General features: G+C 40.2%; 1 protein-coding gene across 2 annotated transcripts in view; it reads left to right on the plus strand.

Annotated features, from left to right (window-relative positions):
* The first annotated feature begins 5,648 nt into the window (after positions 1 to 5,648).
* tbc1d20 (TBC1 domain family member 20) overlaps positions 5,649 to 24,665 on the plus strand; it is a 30,112-nt gene continuing 11,095 nt past the window's right edge. Inside the window, exons 1-3 of one of the 2 annotated variants that reach the window (XM_003226112.4) lie at positions 5,649 to 5,851; positions 17,949 to 18,134; positions 20,665 to 20,745. In XM_003226112.4, coding sequence (XP_003226160.1) covers positions 5,809 to 5,851; positions 17,949 to 18,134; positions 20,665 to 20,745 — 310 coding nt within the window. In that variant the 5' untranslated portion in view covers positions 5,649 to 5,808. Of the gene's footprint in view, positions 5,852 to 16,659; positions 17,350 to 17,948; positions 18,135 to 20,664; positions 20,746 to 24,665 lie in introns of those variants that run through there. The other variant, XM_008118814.3, reaches the window with a different exon arrangement.

Below are 24,665 nucleotides of genomic sequence, written 5' to 3' on the forward strand. Positions count from 1 at the left end.
AAATGATAAAATGACAAAATATAACAAAAATAATAAAAATTATAAAATAATAAAAATAGCAAAATAATAAAATGATAAAATAGAAATGATTAAATGATAAAAATATTTAAATAATGAAATAGCAAAACAACAAAATAATAAAAATAATGTAAGAATAAAATAAAATAATAAAATAATAAAATGATAAATTAACAAATATAACAAAAATAATAAAAATAGCAAAATAATAAAATGATAAAATGATAGAAATGATTAAATGATAAAACCATTTAAGTAATGAAATAGTAAAATAACAAAATAATATAAATAATGGAATAATAAAACAATAAAATAAAATAATAAAATGATAAAATGACAAATATAACAAAAATAATAAAAATGATAAAATAATAAAAAAATAGCAAAATAATAAAATGATAAAATAATAGAAATGATTAAATGATAAAATATTTAAATAATGAAATAGTAAAATAACAAAATAATAAAAATAATAAACTAATAAAATAAAACAATAAAATGATAAAAGGATAATAAAATGATAAAAATAATAAAAAATAACAAATATAACAAAAATAAAAAGATAAAATAATAGAAATAGCCAAATAATAAAATGATGAAAATAATGAAAGAATGACTGTTAGTATTACTACCACTATTATTATTATTATTTTATTTTCCAACTGTCGTACTGGAACAACAATGATTGTTTAGTTCAGGGGTCCTCAAACTTTTTAAGCCGAGGGCCGGTCCACAATCCTTCAGACTGTTGAGGGGCCGGATTATCATTTGAAAAAAATACAAACAAATTCCAATGCACACTGCATATGTCTTATTTGTAGTGCAAAAACAACAACAACAAGAACAATGAAAGAACAATACAATATTTAAAAATAAAAACAATTTTAACCAACATACATTTATCAGGATTTCAATGCTTCTGGCCAATGAGATAGTCAAGTTAATTAGGGTTGTTGTTGTTGTTGTTGTTGTTGTTGTTGTGGTTGTGTGCCTTCAAGTCATTTCAGACTTTGGGTGAGCCTAAGTCTAAAATTTATTTATTATTTATTTACTGCATTTATTTACTACATTTGTATCACACCCTTCTCACCCCAAAGGGGACTCAGAGTGGCTTACAAATTATATGTACATACAATATATTATATTATTAGCATAGCACAATATTAGCATTATATATTACTATATTGAACTATACCACTATACTGTAATATTATTAGTAATATTATATGTAATATAGAATAGATAATTAATATTATTATATGGTGTTATTATTAGTGTTATATTGTATTACATTATAATATTATTATCAATATTATATGTATATACAATATATTATATCATAAAACTGAGGGCGGGGGCCAGGTAAATGACCTCGGAGGGCCGCATCCGGCCCCCGGGCCTTAGTTTGGGGACCCCTGGTTTAGTTTAACTGTTTTTGGCAGTTCTTTGTTAGAGCATTACCAGTGTCAGCTGCTTCTAATCTAGCAATTTTATTCGAAGTGTTTAATGTCAGTGCTAATGCTTTTTGCTTTTGCTTTTTGGTGTGTTTCTTTGCCAAGTACTTTTGCATTTTTATATCACCATTTGTTCAGATTTATTTATTTTTTCTTTTTTATATAAATATGGACACTTTAGCTTTGTTTTTGGTTTTTTGTTTTTTTTTTCTCTCTCTCTCTCTCTCCCTTTTTGATCCTTTTTTAATCTCAGTTTTCCTACTTTCTATACAATCAAATGTTCTCACTCTTTTGATGTTAATTTACTCTATCTTATAAGGGAAAACTTCAATTATATATATATATATTGCAAGATAATATCCAAATATATTTCAATAAAGTATATTTTAACACTTTGGAAAAAAAAGATAAAATAAAAAGACCTTTTTTTTTTATCCCTCTCCTGGCTTAATATCGTAATAACAACTATTAAGGCTACATCAGAAATGTTTAATGTAATTTAATGTTAAATCGAGATGAAATATTATTGTAACTGTTATATACATGTTTTATATTGTAAGCCGCCCTGAGTCCCCATACTGGGTGAGAAGGACGGGGTAGAAATGCTGTAATAAATAAATACATAAATAAAAATAATATAGTAATGTAATAATGCAAATACTCTGGCACAAGCCAGTCACGATCGTCCGAGTGCTGATTGGCACACTGGGTGCACTGGCCAGCACTAAAGTAGGTCTGTCCAGCTAGGTATTGTTCAGAATGATGCGATTAAGTATCCAATCCTAGGGAAAGGGAAATGTCGCCCTCCTCTGGACACATTCCAGCTTGTCAACATCTCCCTTCCATTGCGGTGCCCAGAATTGGACACAGTGTGATTCCAGGTGTTTTCTGACCAAGGCAGAATAGAATGGAGGGGTAGCATGATTTCCCTGGATCTAGCCTCTAGAATCCTATTTATGTAGGCCAAAATCCCATTGGCTGTTTTCGCCGCCGCATCACATTGTAGGCTCATGTTTAACTTGTTGTCCACGAGGACTCCAAGATCCTTTTCACACATACTGCTGCCGAGCCACGCACCCCCCATTCTGTTTCTTTGCATTTCAATTTTTCTGCCTAAGTGGAGTATCTTGCATTTGTCCCCGTTGAACTTCATTTTGTTAGTTTCAGCCCATCTCTCTAATCTGTTAAGATCATTTTGAATTCTGCTCCTGCCTTCTGGAGTATTAGCTCTCGCTCCCAGTTTGGTGTTGTCTGCAAACTTGATGATCATACTAAGGCAGGAATGAAGGGGTAGGAGGAAATGGCTATATAAGGAGGTACGAGCAGGCCAGGAACACAGCCGATGGGTTATCACATGATTTCCCCAAAATCATGTGTTTTGAGAGAAACGAAAGTAATGAAATGTAATACTGCACCACAAATATGCACCAATGGTTTGATATGTGGGCGGTCGTAAACCGAACCCATTGAATTGTATAAATAGACACTTGACCCTGTCGGCGGGGTTCTCCCTTTTCAGCACCTAGTTGTGCATGGGATGAACCTCTGCAGCTGCATGAACTTTAGTAAACTGCTTTCTTTGGAAAAAAAACTCCAGTTGTCTGTCTCCTACTTCCACTGCGTCCGCACAGACACACGAGAAGCCGAGAAGAGGGGAAGTCTGGCTTCCGCTACAATACCTTTTAACCCTTCACTATCTAAGTCATTAATAAAGATGCTGAACAGAACCGGGCCCAGGACAGAACCATGTGGCACTCCATTCGTGACTTCATTCCAGGATGAAGAAGACGCATTGGTGAGCACCCTTTGGGTTCGTTTGCTTAACCCAGGGGTCCCCAAACTAAGGCCCGGGGGCCAGATGTGGCCTTCCAAGGTCATTTACCTGGCCCGTGTCTTAAACTTTAGACTTAGGGTTGACCTAAGTCTACCTGGACTTTGGAGGTCTCTTTGCTTAGCTACTGCCTTATGAGACCATCTACATGGCTTTTGGAGGTCACTTTCTTTACCTATGGTCCTATGAGACCGTCTAGATGGCCTTTGAGGGTCCTTTTCCTTACCTATGGTTTTATGAGATTGTCTAGATAGCCTTTGGGGGCCCCTTTCCTTACCTATGGTCTTATGAGATTGTCTAGATGGTCTTTGAAGGTCTCTTTGGTTAGCTATGGTCTTATGAAACCATCTAGATGGTCTTTGGAGGTCTCTTTGCTTACCTATGGTCTTATGAGACCATCTAGATGGTCTTTGGAGGTCTCTTTGCTTACCTATGGTCTTATGAGATCATCTAGATCAGGGGTCCTCAAACTAAGGCCCATGGGCTGGATACGGCCCTCCAAGGTCATTTGCCTGGCCTCTGTCCTAAACTTAGACTTCGGGTTGACCTAAGTCTGAAACGACTTGAAGGCACACAACAACAATAATCTAAATTTAGGACTATTTCATCATAGTCCGGCCCCTTAACAGTCTGAGGGACTGTGAATTGGCCCTCCACTTAAAAAGTTTGAGGATCCCTGGCTTAACCAATTAGAGATCCACCTAACTATAGTTTTGCCTTGCCCACATTTGACTAGCTTGTTTGCAAGAAGGTCATGGGAGACCTTGTCGAAGGCCTACTGAAATCCAGATATGCTACATCCACGGAGTTCCCCGTCGTGGAACTTGTGCCACAAATATCATCTGCCTGCGACAAAGAACTGGTAGGATCACAAGCCAGAAAAAACGTCCACAAAATGAACACGTCAAACTACTCTGGGACTTCCGGATTCAGACTGGCAGAGTTTTGGAGCACCAGACTCCTAAGGATTTAAAGATCGAACTGCAAAGATCCCGGCACAAGCCAGTCACGGGGGTCCCAGTGATGATGGACACACTGGGTGCAGTGCCTAAAGACCTTGGCCAGCACTTGAAAACAATTGGCACTGACAAAATTATCACCTGTCAGCTGCAAAAGGCCACCCTACCCAGATCTGCACACATTATTCACCGATACATCACACAGTCCTAGACACTTGGTAAGAATTCTATGACACTTGGGAAATGTCCAATGTGTTATCCAATACAACAGCCAGCATAGGGATCTTGTTTGCTCTGTACTCATCTTGTTATGTATCAAATAAGAATAATAATGGCTAGACAAATGTGCCACAGTGGCATAAAAGAAAGGGAAAATGATTCACAGTGAGGGCATAGAGATGCCAAAGTGCAATCAGCCTGAAGCCTATAAAAGTCTGGGCCTACTACAATTTATATATTATTTATTTACAGCATTTATATTCCGCCCTTCTCACACCGAAGGGGACTCAGGGCGGATCACATTACACATATAGGCAAACATTCAATGCCTTTTAACATAGAACAAAGACAAGACAAACATAGGCTCCGAGTGGGCCTCGAACTCATGACCTCCTGGTCAGAGTGATTCATTGCAGCTGGTTACAGCTGGCTTGCTCTCCAGCCTGCGCCACAGCCTGAGCAATTGGATAATATCAAGCATGGACATGTGAAAAATGTGGTCATCAAAGGGTCATATGTCCAAAGGGTCAGGAAAATTTTAAAGAGAAAATTAAATTATAATAATTTACAGTTAAATTGCAATTCTAAAAACTATAATAATATGTATTATAAGCATACTATTATTGTTATTATTATTATTATTATTATTATTACAGTAGAGTCTCACTTATCCAACATAAACAGGCTGGCAGAACGTTGGATAAGCGAATATGTTGGCTAATAAGGAGGGATTAAGGAAAAGCCTATTACACATCAAATTAGGTTATGATTTTACAAATTAAGCACCAAAACATCATGTTATACAACAAATTTGACAGAATAGGTAGTTCAATATGCAGTAATGCTATGTAGTAATTACTGTATTTACAAATTTAACACCAAAATATCATGATGTATTGAAAACATTGACTACAAAAGTGCGTTGGATAATCCAGAACGTTGGATAAGCGAGTGTTGGATAAGTGAGACTCTACTGTAGATGGGGAAGAGGGTGGAAAAGGCCAACTCTATTATTCTAGAATTCTATGACGCTACCCGGAAGTTTCCAGTCTTCGGTTACTCTACTCTTTACTCTATGGCGCCGAAACCCTGCCCAGGAAGAACAGAGAGGCGGGTCCTTTCATGCGCATGCGCCCTGGCGGCCGTGCGTGAGCGGCTGTTTACTCCTCTCCGGCGCGCGGCTGGGCTGCTGACGTGTGTGGGCGGGGCCATCCGCAGAAGCGAAAAGGGGCGGAGCTAACTAACTGAGGGGAGGACGATTGTGAGGCGAAGGGGGAAAGGAGGCCCGAAGTCGGAAAGGCATGGTCCTCGGCGGTTCCTGGAAACCATGGCCCTCCGGAGGCCGGCGCCGGATGGCAACGGGAGGCGAGGTACGTCCCCGCCGGGGAGCTTCGGGCCTGGGCCTTTAGGACAGGCCGCTGCTCCTGAGGGTCCGAAATGGAGACTAGGCCCCGGGGGAGGGGTGTGGCCAAGTGGAGAGCCCGCCCCCCCCCGCGCTGAGTGATTCGCGGGACGGCCAATCGGAGGAGGCTATTCAATTAATGGGTGGGCCTTAAGTGACGTATCTCTTCCCAGAAGTGTCAAAAAGTCAGAGTGGGCCTTTTAGGAGAATTATTATTATCATCATAAAGATTGTTATTGTTACAATAGCTATAATGTTATAATAGTTGTAGTACTGCAATTACTATTTTAATGTTATACTAGTTGTAATACAGTAGAGTCTCACTTATCCAACGCTCTGGATTATCCAATGCATTTTTGTAGTCAATGTTTTCAATACAACATATTTTGGTGCTAAATTCGTAAATACAGTAATTACTACATAGCATTACTGTGTATTGAACTACTTTTTCTGTCAAATTTGTTGTATAACATGATGTTTTGGTGCTTGATTTGTAAAATCATAACCTAATTTGATGTTTAATAGGCGTTTCCTTCATCCCTCCTTATTAACCAACATACTCGCTTATCCAACGTTCTGCTGGCCCGTTTATGTTGGATAAGTGAGACTCTACTGTAATTACTATTTTTATAGTTATGATAGTTACATTAGAATTGTGTTATGAATGGCTTTCATGGCCAGAATCACTGGGTTGCTGTGAGTTTTCCGGGCTGTATGGTCATGTTCCAGAACCATTTTCTCCTGACGTTTCGCTCACATCTATGGCAGGCATCCTCAGAGGTTGTGTGGTCTGAGATCTACAATACGAAGGCTTTCATGGACGGAATCACTGAGTTGCTGTTAGTTTTCTGGGCTGTATGGCCATGTTCCAGAACCATTTTCTCCTGACGTTTCGCTCACATCTATGGCAGACATCCTCGGAGATTATGAGGTTTGTTAGAAACTAGGCAAGTGGGGTTTATATATCTGTGGAATAATGTCCGGGGTGGGAGAAAGAATTCTTGTCTGCTTTGTCTGCATGAGGCAGGACAAGGTGAACTGTACCTCCTAAACTGAGCTCTACAGGCCAATGGATACTCCACCTCAGGCATGAGAAGAGTTGCAACACCAAGAACAAGCCACAAGAGTCAAGATAAGGATCCACCCACAGGAAAAGTGTTCTTACCATACATCAAGGGAAGCAGTGACCACATAGGGAAGCTGATGAAGAAACACAATCTACAAACTATCTACAGACCCACTAAGAAAATCTAACAAATACTACATTCAGCAAAAGATAAGAGAGATCCTCTCACCTCTGCAGGAGTCTACCATATACCATGCAGCTGTGGACAAGTCTACAGAGGGGCTACCAAAAGCAGCATTGCCCTAACACAAATCAAGGAACATGAAAGGCGCTGCATACTAGCTCAACTAGAGAAGTCAGCCATAGCAGAGCGCCTGATGAACTAACATGGACACAGAATAATATTTCAGAACACGGAAATTCTGGACCACTCTAACAACCACCATGTCAGACGACACAGAGAAGCCATAGAAATCCACAAGCATGTGGAAAATTTCAACAAAAAGGAGGAAACCATGAAAATGAACAAAATCTGGCTACCAGTATCAAAAAACTCCAAAATCAGGACAGTAAATAAAGATCAACATTCTCAAAACAGAAATTCCAGACGTGAATAAATTAGGATCAGTTAACACTTCCCCACAAATGATTCCTTCAGGCAGTTAAGCAGGCAGGCTTTGAAGTTGCAAGGCCTTTAAAAGCTGGCCAATTGGAACATTCACGCTGCCTCAACCAGACAAGAGTTCTTTTCTCCCACCCTGCACATTCCACAGATCTATAAATCCCACTTGACGAGTTTCCAACAGATCTCACAACCTCTGAGGATGCCTGCCATAGATGTGGGTGAAATGTCAGGAGAGAATGCTTCTGGAACATGGCCAGACAGCCCGGAAGACACACAGCAAACCAGTAAATGTTTTTATTGTGATAAAAGTTGCAATAACTATTTTTATTCTTTTAATACTTATGATAATATTTAGCAGCTATTAATTATAGTGCCTTCAATGCTATAATAATAATAAATGTTTTATTGTGATAAAAGTTGCAATAACTATTTTATTGTTTTAATAGTCATTGTAATAATATTTTAATTGCTATAATCCCATATATATATCATTAGAACCTTCAATGTACATTATAGATATGATAATAAGAATTATCTTTATACTAGCTATAATAAATGTTGTCATTCTTGTAATAGTTATAATAATAGTATAAATATCGTAATAAAATAATTATTGTAACTAGCCCCCTGGTGGCGCAGCAGATTAAACTGCTGAACTGCTGAACTTGCTGACTGAAAGGTTGGCAGTTCTAATCCAGGGGGCAGGGTGAGCTCCTGCTGTTAGCCCCAGCTTCTGCCAACCTAGCAGTTCAAAAACATGCAAATGTGAGTAGATCAATAGGTACCACTCTGGCAGGAAGGTAATAGCACTCCATCCAGTCATGCCGGTCACATAAACTTGGAGGTGTCTACGGACAACGCAGGCTCTTCGGCTAGAAGTGGAGATGAGCACCAACCCCCAGAGTCTGACTTGATTAGACTTAATGCCAGGGGAAAACCTTTATCTTTACCTATTACTATTAGCACTATTAGCACACTGGGCTACCCGCTACCTCCAGAAAAATCCTGCCGATCAAAAAATTGACAGTTTGAGTCCAGGTTGGGGTGAGCACCCACTGTTAGCCCCAGCTCCCCTACCACCTAGGAAATCGAAAGTAGAAATGTGAGTAGATAAAAAGGTACCACTTTTAGCATAAATAAGGACATAGATCAAAGGAAAGCTCCTCGCATGGAAGATGGAGTGACAGCACTCCCACCACCCCATGGCCAGAGTTGAGCACAACATCCAAGATGCCGGAAATAAGATGGGAAATGCCTTCACCTCTGTCTGTGTGTATTGTTTGTTCTTGTTAATTGTATAACGGTATTGATTGCTTGCCATATGTGTGTTCTGTAATCCACCCTGAATCCTCTTGGGGAGATAGAGCAGAATCTAAATAAAATATATTATAGTAAAATAATTATTACATAATTACAACTATTGTAAAAATAGCATTTATTATTATAGCTTTATAACAATAAGTATTACTATAGTTAGTATAACAATAAAATGTACTTATAGTACTAATAAACACAAATAATGCCAATTCTATTCTTTGGGAATATTTTAATACAACTTTTTGTTGTTCTACTAATTATAATAATGCTTATTGATATTGTTTGTTTATATAGTTTATTTATATAGTGTACTCAATGTACGTGATGCTTTGCAAGTAAAGCAACCAAAAGCAGTGTATAATTTTTAAATGTTTGTAGATATATATCTATACATATGAATGCACAGGGAAGAAAGTACCATTAAAATATAAATCCTACTGTGTGCAATACAATTGTAAAACAAATGATCCTTTGGCAGGGTGCACTGTTTTAGTTGTTTATTGTAAAGTGTTGTGTTGGTTTTACAGTGCTATATACATGTAATAATAATTTTATTTGTTACTTGCCTCTCCTCATTGCTTGAGGCAGCATACAACACTGCTAAATGATACATATGAAATGTAAGCCCATTAAAATAAATATATTAAAACACATGAAAATCCTGGATACCAATCAAATGTACATTTAAAATTCATAGTTTAAAATTGACAAGATAGGCCTGCTGAAAGAGATTGGTCTTTAATTCTTTAAGTTGCAAAAGAATACAATATAATGTACATCAAGCTGTCCAGTCCACATAAACAAAAGGTACGAGGATTAAATTTACATTGTAAAAGCGTTATTTAAAAGCCATGTTAGAGGAAGACTTTTGTCTCTATGCCCATACTCTGAGTAGCAATAGCTGAGCCATTCCCAGTCTATGGCTTAATTCTGTGATTGTACTAGGATGAGAGGTCTGCGGTTATCACAGCTATGGTTGGTTTCACTTTTGATTGTGCCATCAAGGGAGACATGTCATAAGGAAGAGATATCATATTATCTCACATATATTGATCTACTGAAGCATGCATGCATGTGAAAGAGTTTATACGGGCTGCTGTCATATATTTGTGTCATAGTGTTCCACTGTTCTGACATTGATGCATGTTAGTAATAGTGAGGAAAGACTGAGAGAATGAGAGAAACCATCCTTAAATGATGTTCTAGTACTTGAAAGACTGAAAGAATGAGAGAAACCATCCTTAAATTAAATAATGTTCTGGTAGTTGAAAGACTAGGAGGCTTTGACTTTCCCCCCTGCTGTGTTGCTGATGATCTGGACTGTAGTCCATGAAATGACGTGCCAAATTGAACCTTTTATACTTGAACATACTGCAAGATTTATCCTGTCTATTTCAATGACTTACCTGGTTACCCCTCTGGAAACCACACTAAAATTTAATATACATTAAGGAGCATATCTTCATTCTAGCAAGCATGAACTGAAAATCGGTTAGTTCAGTTGAGAGTATTGTTGTAACTTCTATATATTCCCTCACGTTTTTTTCCTCTGGTTGTACTTTCTGACCGTAAATTGTTGCTCAAAACTCTCTAGCATTTTAAATTCTTGATATATATTTACAGTATTTTGGTGGTATTGCCAGACATCCAGTTTTTCTTATTTGCGAAAGTTACATAGAGATGTGCTAAAACAAATGAACTTTAGTTGTGCTTCCGTTATAGTGTTTAAGAAATTATGCCACAAGCCCACATTTGTAGGATTAACTTTCACTAAATGCAGTAGGCTTACAATGCCCCGACTTTTCTGTGTTGGTGGGATTGCATACTTCTGAGAGCCATACTGGTAGGGTCTACCTTGTCAGGAAGGCTTTTGCTGAGGAGCCAGATTAAATGTGCCAAACAGCTATTGGTTAGCAGCAGTGTGAAATAATATTGCTAGAGGATCTCTCAGACCCCTTCTACAATACCATATAAAATCCAGATTGCTGCTGCTCAGTCGCATAGTAATTTCTGACTCTTCGTGACTTCATGGACCAGTCCACGCCAGAGCTCCCTGTCAGCTGTCGCCGCCCCCCCTTCCTTCAAGGTCAAGCCTGTCACTTCAAGGATACCGTCCATCCATCTCGCCCTTGGTCGGCTTCTCTTCCTTTTTCCTTCCATTTTCCCCAGCATCGTGATCTTTTCCAAGCTTTCCTGTCTTTTCATGATGTGGCCAAAATACTTCAACTTTGCCTCCAATATCCTTCCCTCCAGTGAGCAGCCGGGCTTTCTTTCCTGGAGGATGGACTGGTTGGATCTTCTTGCAGTCCAAGGCACTCTCAGGATTTTCCTCCAGCACCAAAGTTCAAAAGTGCCTTATCTTCCTTCGTTCAGCCTTCCTTATGGTCCAGCTCTCGCATCCATAGGTTACTATGGGGAATACCATTGCGTTGACTATGCGGACCTTGGTTGCCAGTGTGATGTCTCTGCTCTTCACTATTTTATCAAGGTTGGCCATTGCTCTCCTCCCAAGACGTAAACATCTTCTGATTTCCTGGCTACAGTCTGCATCTGCAGTGATCTTCGCACCTAGAAATATAAAGTCTGTCACTGCCTCCACATTTTCTCCTTTTATTTGCCAGTTATCAATAGGTAGTTGCCATGATCTTGGTTTTCTTGACGTTTAACTGCAATCCAGCTTTTGCACTTTCTTCTTTCACCCTGGCGATAAGGCTCCTCAGCTCTTGCTCATTTTTGGCCATCAGAGTGGTATCATCTGCATACCTAAGGTTGTTAATGTTTCTTCCAGCAATTTTAACTCTGGCCTTGGAATCGTCAAGTCCCGCACGTCGCATGATGTGTTCTGCGTACAAGTTGAATAGATAAGTTGAAAATCCAGATTATCTGCTCTGAATTGGATTATATGTCAGTATAAACTAACATAATTCAGTTTAGAGCAGATAATGTGGGTTATTTGATTTGATAATCTGGATTATATGGCAGTGTAAAAGGGGACTCAGAGATTGAGGAATTGAATGTTGTGAGACCAAACAGTGTTCATTGCAAACACATTCTTCAATCAATCCAAGATATGACTATCTAAATGGACGTCATCCAAAGGCCAGTGTAGAAATCAAATAGATACCACTAATGGAAGCAGAAGATGGAGAAGCTCCATTCTTTCTGGAAAAAATAAGGCTAGGAGAAGATTGTGGAGCAGATCACAAACTGCTGATATCAAAGGTCAGAATAAAGCTAAAGAAGGATAATAAAAAGAACATTGTGCCAACATGCAACCTTTATAACATCCGTATAGTATTCAAAAACCATATGAAAAACATATTTGTACTATTAAGCCTAATTGACCAGCAGCCAGAATAACTCTGGACTGAAGCCAGGAATATTGTCAGAGAGGAATGTAAAAAGAACTATCCACAGCCAAAAAGAAAGGAAAGCCGAAGTGGGTGACAGTTGAAACTCTTCAAGCAGATCAGGACAGACAAGAAGCCTAAATAAAAGACAGCAGCAGTAGAGTTGGAATCCCAAATGCAGCTGTTAAGCAACTTGTGCACAAGGACAAAGAAAACCACCGTAAGAAATAGAAAAGAACAACAGAAAAAGAAAAAAACCAGGAGAAGTCCTACACAAGATCTGAGAAATCAAAGGGAATTTTAAACAAAGAGTGGAAATGCCGTATGATCCAACAGGGAAAACTGTTACAATATCATAGAAACAATACACTGAAAAGCTGTATAAAAGGAAAAGATGACAGACTCATTCATAGAAAAAATAATTTTAAGATGAACATACAATTTTAGAACTGAGACCTGTATTTTGGGTACCTGGGAGAAATAAACCATCAGCAGCAGGTGGTGTACCAATAGAAATGCTTCAAGCTACAGAGATGGGATATATTCTAGTTCTGACTAAATTCTGTCAACAAATATGGAAAACAAAAGAATGGCCTAAAGATTAGAAACACCCAGGATACATTTCAGGAAAGGGGACAACAGAGATTACAGTGATCACAGAACCATCACATTAATCTTCCATGCAACCAAAGTGGTGCTCAGAATTCTACAGTTACTTCATATGGGACCCTTCCAGACAGGCCCTATATCCAAAGATCTGATTCCAGTTTTTTTGGGGTTTTTTTTTTTTGCTTTAAACTGGATTATGAGTCTGCACTGCCAGATAATCTGGGATAAACAGAAAGCCTAAGATTGGATCCTGGAATATAGGGCCTGTCTGGAAGGGCCTATGGGGTGAGAAATGCCAGATGTCCAGTCTGGTTTCAGGAAAAGAAGAGGTAGCAGGAATCACATTGCATACATGCATTGAGTAATGGAGTGCAGCAAAAATTTTCAGGAGAAAATCAGTTTGTGCTTTCAAAATATTGGGCTCGGGCTGTGGCGCAGGCTGGAGAGCAGCTGCAATGAATCACTGCAATGAATCACTCTGACCAGGAGGTCATGAGTTCGAGGCCCGCTCGGAGCCTATGTTTGTCTGTCTGTTCTATGTTAAAAGGCATTGAATGTTTGCCTATATGTGTAATGTGATCCGCCCTGAGTCCCCTTCGGGGTGAGAAGGGTGGAATATAAATGCTGTAAATAAATAAATAAATAAAATATAGTAAAATGCATGATTGTGTAGGTCACGAAAAGTTATGGATAGCTTTTAATTCAACATTTGATTGGCTTGATCTGTAACTGTACTCTGGACAAAAAGCTATTATTGGGACAGAATATGGAAACAGAATGGTTTCCAATTGACAAGATATCACCCTACCTGTTTAATTTGTATGCTGAGCATGTTATATGTAAAGCAGGATTCAGATTCAAAGGCAGGAAGTGTGAAAATTAGAGGAAGGAACATAAACAATTTAATATATGCAGATTACTACTAGGAGAAAATGGCAACGAATTGAAGCATTTACTGAAGAAAGTCAAAGAAGAAAATTGAACATTAGGAAAAATGGGTCATAGAGCCAATCAGGCTTGAACTGCTGGTGACGGTACATCCATATATAAATACACGCACACATACATATACTGTATATATAAATAAATACTAGGCTCATTCTTTATAGTTTCTTGGTTTTGAGAGGAGCATGTGTGAAGCATGTGTGATATGTGAAGTTCACCATAGTTGTCCTGCTGTTCTTTTCTCTGATGGCTTCAAATTTATAGGAAGCTGAACTGTAAAACTCCTCTCACCCCTCACTCTTCTTGTACTTGTGCCAAAGTTGCAAATACAAATGTTTGTGTCCCTCTTTCTGATTGCATTTGGTGGCTTGAGCATGCCTACACTAGTATAGGATTGTATAGGTCAGAAAGTCCTCGATTTGGGAGCCAATATTCAAGCAAGCCACATCCTGTCACCATTGTCTTCTTGTAGTTCGTTTATCTTCTCTCCCCCAAATACGTAATGCTGAGGTGACATATCAGCTGACTTCACAAGGTCCTTGGAACGGCTAGTAAGATAATGCTGCCTTCCTTTCTAAATATTCTGATCACTGCCAGCCCCTGTCCCAACCTGACATCCTTGTTTGTTTATTTGTTGGAAGCTTTGGGGTCTTTGGAGTTTTTTTGGAGGCTATCAGTTTGATATTTAACCAAAGCAAACAAAAATGTGGGAAAATATATTCAAAATTAAAGTTCAACTGTCAACTGCAGTACTCCATTCAAAACTGTGATGCTTCTTTAGAAAACCCAGATATTTTCTTTTTTTCATAAGAATCTTTCAATTGAATTTTCATTCTCTCCCATTCCTTTGCGTCTCTGTTAAGAATTTGTGCTTTTCCTGTCATCCCCCTGTGCCTGCTGACAGCCCATATGCTGCTGTATAACTGGAAATCCAGAATAATAGGGACAGGGTTGGGAAATCACTCTACCTTGACAAAATGTTGTGTTTTTCCTATGTGGCAATGCAGTATGGGAGGAGGGACTCTGTGTGTATGTGATGACAAAGAGAAAGAGAGATGCTTGGAGAGGGATTTCTTGCTCTAGGCAACCTCCAGATTCCAGTGACATATTACAGTTGTCAGAGTAACCAGCCTAGGTAGATGTGCCAGCATCACTTCAGAGCCTTTATTTTTAGAATTCAGGTCTAGTATTCCTCCAATTTGATCGACCTACTTATTTGGGAATGCATTGGTGTCGAGTAGAGCTAATTCTCGCTTCTCTGCAGTTGCCTGTGGAAGGAAAATGCTTGAGAAATCCTATTCCCAAACACCCTTAATGCATGCAGTTGGAAATGCTAAGGAGCACAATATGCTCTAGGAAACTACAGGGGTTCTGATAATTTGGGGGAAATAAGCTTTTTCCCTTCTTTGCCTTGGCAGTTGGTAGATTGAAAAATTCCAACCAGCATGAGAAAGAGCCAGGCCAAGTAAACACATGAAAGTCGGATTGCTGAAATCCAAAATCTGAGGCTCAGCAGCAGGATCCCAGTGGGACTGGTCGGGTCTTATGAAAGAAGCAGCAACATGCAAACAAAGTGACCATTTCTCCTTGTCCTTGAGTTTCAGAATGAGTTGTTTTTTCCCCTCCACCCACTTCCCTCTTGCCCCAGAGCTGCAGAATTTTCTTAATTTTAGTATATAATTTAGTACATCGTACAGGAAAATATAAAGCAGCTGATTATCACCAGCTTTTTCTTGGCTTTGATCCTATTTGTAGCAACAGTCACAATGTAACAGCAAAGGATATAGGCTGGTGGGAGTTTGTTTGCATTGTGCACAATGCATTTAGCTATTTGGGTTCATTTACTATCCAATGTGATAGTTATTTGCTCTTTAAAAGATTTGATTTAATAATACTGCATCTTTACATTGTTCTGAAAGAATAAAGAGGCTAATCTTTAAGAAGAGTTGAAACAGACGTTGCCTGGCCACCCAGATTTGTTGGACTATAACTCCCATCTCCTTCAACCCAAATGAAGGCAGTTCATCATATTTGAGTGACACCTATTGGGGGAGGCTACATGATGTGTAATTCACTTGGATCGGGTAACACCCGTATGAAGATGCAGGATTCTTTCTGTGATGTAATATTTTGTGATGTGACCTTATTAAGACGCATGTTGCCAGAAGGGAATTATCAGCTACGCAGGAATAGCAGCTGTTGGGAAACTAGGCTATGAACCTGACTGGCAGATCTTTCATTTTCCCAGAAAACAGCTGAGACACTGCTTTATATATAGATCTAAACAGCCAGCCTGTGGATAACACTAAACTGAAAGGAAGACATTAGTGGCTGGTTCTTTGTTGTAAAGTGGTTTTTAAATCAAGAAGGTCATTCTAATAATAGAGAGAGGTGTAAGTCAGCACTGCAGAAGAATTCATAAAGTTATTAGCTCACAACAGTGTCACAAACATGCATGATGTTAAGGGTTATGTATATGTTTTTATGGTGATATATTTGGTTTCACATATGGTTGTGAGAGCTAAAGAATCATAGAATCATAGAATAGTAGAGTTGGAAGAGACCACATGGGCCATCTAGTCCAACCCCCTGCTAAGAAGCAGGAAATTGCATTCAAAGCACCCCCGACAGATGGCCATCCAGCCTCTGCTTAAAAGCCTCCAAGGAAGGAGCCTCCACCACGGCCCCGGGGAGAGAGTTCCACTGTCGAACAGCTCTCACAGTGAGGAAGTTCTTCCTGATGTTCAGGTGGAATCTCCTTTCCTGTAGTTTAAAGCCATTGTTCCGTGTCCTAGTCTGCAGGGCAGCAGAAAACAAGCTTGCTCCCTCCTCCCTATGACTTCCGCAGAAAGCAGAAAGGAAGGAAATCAACCCATTTGAAATGTGATCCTGGAGGAGAGTTGTGCAGATACTGTAGACAGCTAAAAAGACAAATAAATGGATCCTGGAACAAATCAGACCTGAGCGATTTCTAGAATCCAAGATGGCTAAAGTGAGGCTCATGTACTTTGGCCATATCCTGAAAAGAGGTGACTCCCTCAAAAAGACAACAATCCTTAGTAAGATAGAAGGTGACAGTGAACAAAGACTACTGCTTTCAAAATGGAGAGACTCAACCAAGAGAGCCCTGTGCAGAGTGGTTGATGATAGGATGATTTGTAACTCTCCCATTCATGGTGTCTGTTGTGGATTGCTCTTCTGATTCTGAGGGAGCAGGAGGAGATGTGATTGAAGAGGCAACACTTGGGGATTTAGGGTTAACTGGTGAGGAAGAAGATAAGGGAGGAGAGATAACAGATATGGCAGAGATCCCTACTTTTTTGGAGTGATGAAGGGAGAAAGAAGACAAAAGAAGGTCAGCTAGGCTATTAGAGAAAGCGCTGGGCAATCAAACCTCACCCTAAGGGTCAGCTGTGCCGGAAAGCTCAGGGCTATAAATTAACAGCAAGGATTAAGCCCAGTGCTGGCTGCAGCCGTCTTACTTTTGAGAAAGAGCCTGAACCCAGCATCATGTCTAGCATGGAATGTCTGAAACCTCCTGTTGTTTGCAACTCGTAAGCCTGTTTATCAAAGACTTTATTTGGTGTCTGCTGTAAAGACTTTTGTGGTGTGTTGGCTTGAAGATTAATATAGTGATAGTATTTTCTGTTTTCTAAATTGCATTACCTTTATTTTGGCTGAAATAAAGCTCTTTTTATTTGCTTTCACTTGTGTCTAAGGCTGTTTCTGGCATAGAACTGGACAGTGTCACCATATGATGAAGTCAGCTTGATGGCAGTTAACCACAACAAATATGGTTTCTTCTGGAACAGATCAATTACTGTCCTCTGGAAAACAATGTGAATTAATTATCCAGGCCCTCTACAATCCAGCCACTGGGTCTTTCACTCAGTGTTACTCAAAAAGTTGTTTCACAGATGTTAGAAAGTAGTTTGTGTTGGGTTTCTTAGAAAGGATGAAAGTGAGCATAAATATAGTTCTAGTCCATGGCATGTAAGAGAAAAAATGTTGCTCTCCACCAGTTAGCTTGAGAAGCTCTCTGTTCAAGTCATGTTTTGGTGTTGCCCATGCATCAGAATGGAGACTACTACAATTATTGAGGGGAAATGCTTTTAAGGAGCTACTCTACTTGGCTTTTTATTTCTCTCCCCAGACTGTGATCCAAAGAAAAAAAGGAAAGAGGCCGAGATCTTCCAGGCGCTGAGCAGTGACCCTGTGGACGTGGCTGCCCTCCGGCGCATGGCGATCAGCGAAGGGGGTCTCCTGGTGGATGAGATTCGCCGCAGAGTCTGGCCAAAGCTGCTTAATGTGAACACTGAGGACCTGCCCCCTCCGCCAGGTGAGACCATCAGACACCTCCCTTTTGAGGAACGTCTGTGGGAACCTTTGAGCTTATGTAGGTGTGGCACTGGGCCTGGTACACACAAAGAAAACAAATAAAAGTGTAGTTTGTACTTCTTGTATTTTCTTTCTGTAAATGGAAATCTCTTTCCCATTAATCCTACTTTCAGTAAGTGGGAAGAGCTGTTCCTTATTACATATTTAATGCTGTTAAAAGCAGATCCCGGAATGATTTTAAAACACACACAGACGCTCTCCAGAGTCTTGTGTCTTTTTAGCTTCAGGCCCCACATTTTCATTCTAAATACATTGGAAGGCATAGCTGGGGCTGAGCCACTTGTTTGCTAGAGCTTCCACATGCCAGAATGTGTCTTGTTCAAAGATCTTTTTTTGGCAGGAGCCCAAGCTTCTAGTATCCACTCGCCTCAGTGAAATAATTGATGAGTTCTCTAAGTAGTAGAGCGTGGCTTGCTTGCACTCTTAAGTTCTTTCATACTGACAAAACTTCAATATTATCTGAAATCTCCATTAACGCCTTTTTAATTTTGTAACTCTTTTGGCACAATGCAGAAAGATTGTTCTCAGCATTTGCTGTTCTCTTCCTTTCTTACCTGGGTGACTAAAATGGTAGGACTTCATCCTTGAACACCAGAGCTCGTTCTTGCTTTTAAGCCCCTTTTTAACTCTCTTCCTCCTTTAGCTGTCCCTGTTCTCTGAACAGAACATCAGAAACTGCTTTTGTCCCATCCTCAGGGTTACAATATTCCTGAAAACAAGTTTCCACTCATTTCTTCTGTATGAGTTGCCCATCCGTTGGCCCCAGTGGACTGACTCCCTTCACTTAACCTGAGCCATTTCATCAGCTTGGCATCTATGTCTCTTGCTGCACAATCACAATCAAGACTGTCCCTTTTCTAATGAAATAGTTTTTCCCAAGCAACAGCTCTGTTAAACCAGAATAATCTCTAGTACTCGGGCACAGTAAAAAACAAATCAGATTTGAATCCCAAACAAGTCATGCTTGGGTATTGTGACTTACTATTCAATTGAATTAACTCTGAATATTTCCAGCAGCTGATGATGAATTATTTTTTAACAATATTGCTTGTCTCAAGGCAAAAGCACCATGAGGCCTCTTTTATTCTTTGTTTCATGGGTTCAGTTTACTTTCTGAGGAGTTGGTTTCCCTTGGGGGAGAAAAGACTGGAATCTTATGTTCATCACATGTTAAAACCAATTTAAGTTTCCCCATGTTTGCAGAGCTGGAGCCAAAGCTGTCAAACATGCGTGAGATAGAAGAATCAGTAGATTTAAGGTTAAGAGAAAATGAAAACAATAACTGTTAAACAAGCATCTGTAATAACTGAATGATACAAAGATTGGGCTGGTTAGAGTTGAGCTAGCAACTTACTGGGAGTAGTGAGATGGAGATCCCAGGGCGGAAGGCTTGATATGAGCAGACACATAGTAGAATGGACCATCTCTTTCCAGATGGGTTCCTGCCTTGTTCATCTCAAGGAACTATTTCTATAGAGAAGGATAAGAGAACTGCTGTAGGCAGCAACAGTAAAAGTAACAACTGTCATTGCTGACTTTATTGGGCTGAAAAAAGATTCCCTGCTTCTGGTTTATAGGGTGAGCAGAGGGTGCAGTAAGACAATATCTGACAAACATTTCCTGAAAAGTTTGATAGCTTCCGCATCTTGGCAACTACAATAGGCCTTCCATTTTTGTAAGGGGGCACAGGATCCCACAAAAGTGGGAAAATCGTGAATAAAAATATACCGTTTACTCTTGAGATAATATTTTCTATAAATTCCTTGGTCCTTCAGGGCAGCTCTGTGGTCAAATTCTGCTGGAAGTTGATCAGAGAGTTGCTCTGGAGGATCTAGAGATTCATAGGGAAAACATATTACTCAATCTGTAAATAATCAAATATGCAATAAACCTGCAAATGTAAAACTGTAATAAACTGAATTGCACAAATGTTTTCAGTGTCCAATGTTTGTGTGGTGGCTAAATGCACCATTGAAATAAACTCTGTGCCTATAACAGGAAGAAAAAAATAGTTTTGCAAACATGTTACTGTAACAAATAGTAATCTTAACATAGATTCTCTCAACAAATGCATTCTGTCCAATTGTGCTTGAGAGAGAAAAATAACACTTTTTATTTCTTACCCACCTTACCTTGTGGGTCATGATGAGTCACAATAACAGATAAAACACATTACATTGTTAAAATAGCACATCAAACCAGTATATATTAAACCAATCAGCAAAGACTTTAACATTCATAATCTAATAATAATCTAGTATATCTTAGTGATATGGATCCCTTTTGCTCCCTACACACACTTGTACTATATGAGGCATAGAATCATAGAATCATAGAATAGTAGAGTTGGAAGAGACCACATGGGCCATCTAGTCCAACCCCCTGCTAAGAAGCAATTACTGAGTTTTAAAAGAATCAGATCCCTCTTAGCGACTACACTGAAATTGGGACACTCTTTGTTTCCTTGCTAGGAGAGGATCTCCGGGAGAACAACAAAGACTACCAGCAAGTGTTGTTAGATGTGAGGCGATCCCTCCGCCGTTTCCCTCCAGGTATGTGCGGATGTTTTGAATATTTCTGCAAGTATGCCACTCAGTTATGGCTTTCCCTTCTTTCTGTTTTTATTTGTGAAGTCCTGCCCCTAGTTTATAGGATGAGCAGAGAAGGTACAGTAAGAAAGTATCAGACAGATAGGCTGGGTTAAATTGGGGTTGCTGGCTTACTACTTTCCCTGAAGAACTCTTGGAAACTGTAATCCTAGAGAAGGGCTGCACTCTTTCTGGTGGAGATTCTGACTGTAACAGATTTACCAAGGACTCCCTGGTAAAAAGCCATGATGGCTTATATTTAGAACTTAGATATGTTTCTTGTGTCAGTGTGGTTATACCAGGCATAGAAAAACTTTGGCCCTCCAGGTGTTTTGGACTTCCAACTCCCGCAATTCCTAACAGCCTCAGCTCTGGAACTCACCCCACAGGGAGATAAGGCAAGCACCCACTCTGGCAGCCTTTAGGAAAAGTTTAAAAACTTGGCTTTTTTGGTGTGCTTTTGAAGATTGAATAACTAATTTCTATGTCAGGCTCCATCACAGTGTCAAGCTGTTTCCTGATGCACTTTAGCTCATCCCTCAGTTGAGAATAACCTCATTGTTTATCCAACCTGAGTTTTCCATTACATGCAGCACTTTATCTACCTATCTCACCCACAGGTTTACAATTTCCATGCCTCACACTTTGGCCCAGCTCACCCTCGTTTAAATTTTGTACTGTTTTTATACTCTGTTTTTTTATGCTACTGTTATTATGTTTTGTTTTACTATGTTATTGTAAAAGCATTTTTATTGTCTTGTATGTGTGTCTTGTATGTATTTTATTTTGTTTTATTGTAATTGTTTGGGCTTGGCCCCATGTTAGCTACCCCGAGTCCCTTTGGGGAGATGGAAGCGGGATACAAAAATAAAGAAGTTGTTGTTGTAGTTGTTGTTATTTATGCCTGGGTTATACTAACATCCCAGTAGTGCTAAACAAGTGGTTCTTTGGGATGGACCTGGCCAGCTTTATCTGCATTGTTTGCTGAAGCCACACTGTGTAGAATCATAGAATCATAGAATAGTAGAGTTGGAAGAGACCACATGGGCCATCCAGTCCAACCCCCTGCTAAGAAGAAGGAAATCGCATTCAAAGCACCCCCGACAGATGGCCATCCAGCCTCTGCTTAAAAGCCTCCAAAGAAGGAGCCTCCACCACGGCCCCGGGGAGAGAGTTCCACTGTCGAACAGCTCTCACAGTGAGGAAGTTCTTCCTGATGTTCAAGTGGAATCTCCTTTCCTGTAGTTTTAAGCCATTGTTCCGTGTCCTAGTCTGCAGGGCAGCAGAAAACAAGCTTGCTCCCTCCTCCCTTTGACTTCCCTTCACGTATTTGTACATGGCTATCATGTCTCCTCTCAGCCTTCTCTTCTGCAGGCTAAACATGCCCAGCTCTTTAAGCCGCTCCTCATAGGGCTTGTTCTCCAGACCCTTAATCATTTTAGTCGCCCTCCTCTGGACGCTTTCCAGCTTGTCAACATCTCCCTTCAACTGTGGTGCCCAAAATTGGACACAGTATTCCAGGTGTGGTCTGACCAAGGCAGAATAGAGGGGGAGCAGGACTTCCCTGGATCTAGACGCTATTCCCCTATTGATGCAGGCCAGAATCCTGTTTGCTTTCTTAGCAGCCGCATCACATTGTTGGCTCATGTTTAACTTGTTGTCCACAAGGACTCCAAGGTCTTTTTCGCACACACTGCTGTCAAGCCAGGCGTCCCCCATTCTGTATCTTTGATTTCCATTTTTTCTGCCGAAGTGAAGTATCTTGCATTTGTCCCTGTTGAACTTCATTTTGTTAGTTTCGGCCCATCTCTCTAGTCTGTCAAGATCGTTTTGAATTCTGCTCCTTTCTTCTGGAGTGTTAGCTATCCCTCCCAGTTTTGTGTCATCTGCAAACTTGATGATTGTGCCTTCTAACCCTTCGTCTAAGTCGTTAATAAAGATGTTGAACAGAACCGGGCCCAGGACGGAGCCCTGCGGCACTCCACTTGTCACTTCTTTCCATGTTGAAGACGACGCATTGGTGAGCACCCTTTGGGTTCGTTCACTTAGCCAATTGCAGATCCACCTAACCATAGTTTTGTCTAGCCCACATTTTACTAGTTTGTTTGCCAGAAGGTTGTGGGGGACTTTGTCGAAGGCCTTACTGAAATCCAGGTACGCTACATCCACAGCATTCCCTGTATCGACCCAACTCGTAACTCTATCGAAAAAAGAGATCAGATTAGTCTGGCATGACTTGTTTTTGGTAAATCCGTGTTGACTATTAGCAATGACCGCATTTGTTTCTAAGTGTTCGCAGACCACTTCCTTAATGATCTTTTCCAGAATTTTGCCTGGTATTGATGTGAGGCTGACCGGACGGTAATTGTTTGGGTCGTTCTTTTTTCCCTTCTTGAAGATAGGGACCACATTCGCCCTCCTCCAATCTGCTGGGACTTCTCCCGTTCTCCAAGAACTCTCAAAGATAATTGCCAGTGGTTCTGAAATAACTTCCGCTAGTTCCTTCAGTACTCTTGGATGTAGCTGGTCTGGCCCTGGGGACTTGAATTCGTTCAGAGTGGCCAGGTGTTCCTGGACAACTTGTTTCCCTATTTGGGGTTGGATTTCCCCCAATCCTTCGTCCATTCCATGTTGCTGAGGTTGAAGATGGCTTTCTTTTTGTGAGAAGACCGAGGCAAAGAAGGCATTAAGTAGTTCTGCCTTTTCCCTGTCCCCTGTCGCCATCACCCCATCTTCTCCTTGCAATGGCCCTATCGCCTCCTTTTTCTTCCTTTTTCTACCAACGTAAGCAAAAAAGCCTTTTTTGTTGTTTTTTTATGTCCCTGGCAAGCCTGAGCTCATTTTGCGCTTTAGCCTTGCGAACCTTTTCCCTACAGGTGTTGGCTATACGTTTGAATTCTTCTTTGGTGATTTCTCCCCTTTTCCACTTCTTGTGCATGTCACTTTTGAGCTTTAGCTCAGTTAGAAGTTCTTTGGACATCCATTCTGGCTTCTTTGCACTTGTCTTATTTTTCTTCTTTGTTGGCACTGTTTGCATTTGCACCTTGAGTATTTCACTTTTGAAAAACTCCCATCCATCCTTAACTCCCTTGTTTTTTAATATCGGCGTCCATGGAATGCCGCTCAGTAATTCCTTCATTTTTTGGAAGTCAGCTCTCTTAAAGTCCAGAAAGCGTGTTTGACTTGTCTTAGTTTCAGCATTCCTTTGTATTGCAAACTGCAGGAGCACATGGTCACTTGCCCCTAAGGATCCAACCACTTCAACTGTATTGATCAGGTCTTCCACATTTGTTAAGATTAGATCAAGAGTTGCTGATCCCCTTGTTGCCTCTTCTACCTTCTGGACCATAAAATTATCTGCAAGGCAAGTGAGGAATTTGTTGGACTTTGTACTCTTGGCTGAGTTTGTTTTCCAGCAGATATCGGGATAATTGAAATCGCCCATGACTACTGTATCTCTTCTTTGTGCCTGTTTGGTCAGCTGTTGACAGAAGGCTCCATCAAGTCTTTCATCCTGACTCGGAGGTCTGTAGTAGACACCCACGACAAGATCTTTTTGAGTCCCGGTTCCCTTGATTCTTATCCAGATGCTTTCAAGCTGGTTTCCCGGATTACAGTCTTGCATTTCTTCTGCAACGTAACTGTTTTTGACATATAAAGCTACCCCCCCCCCTCCTCTCCCCTTTGTTCTATTTCTGTGAAAGAGGTTATAGCCCTCAATGGTTAAATTCCAGTGATGGGAGTCATCCCACCAGGTTTCAGTGATGCCTATGATATCGTATGTGTGGTGCTGTGCTAGGAGTTGGAGTTCGTCTTGCTTATTTCCCATGCTCTGAGCATTAGTGTAAAGACATGTAAGCCCCTGTGACCTCCCCTCGAACTGG

The sequence above is a fragment of the Anolis carolinensis genome, chromosome 4 (genome assembly GCF_035594765.1).
Source record: "Anolis carolinensis isolate JA03-04 chromosome 4, rAnoCar3.1.pri, whole genome shotgun sequence".
NCBI lineage: Eukaryota > Metazoa > Chordata > Lepidosauria > Squamata > Dactyloidae > Anolis > Anolis carolinensis.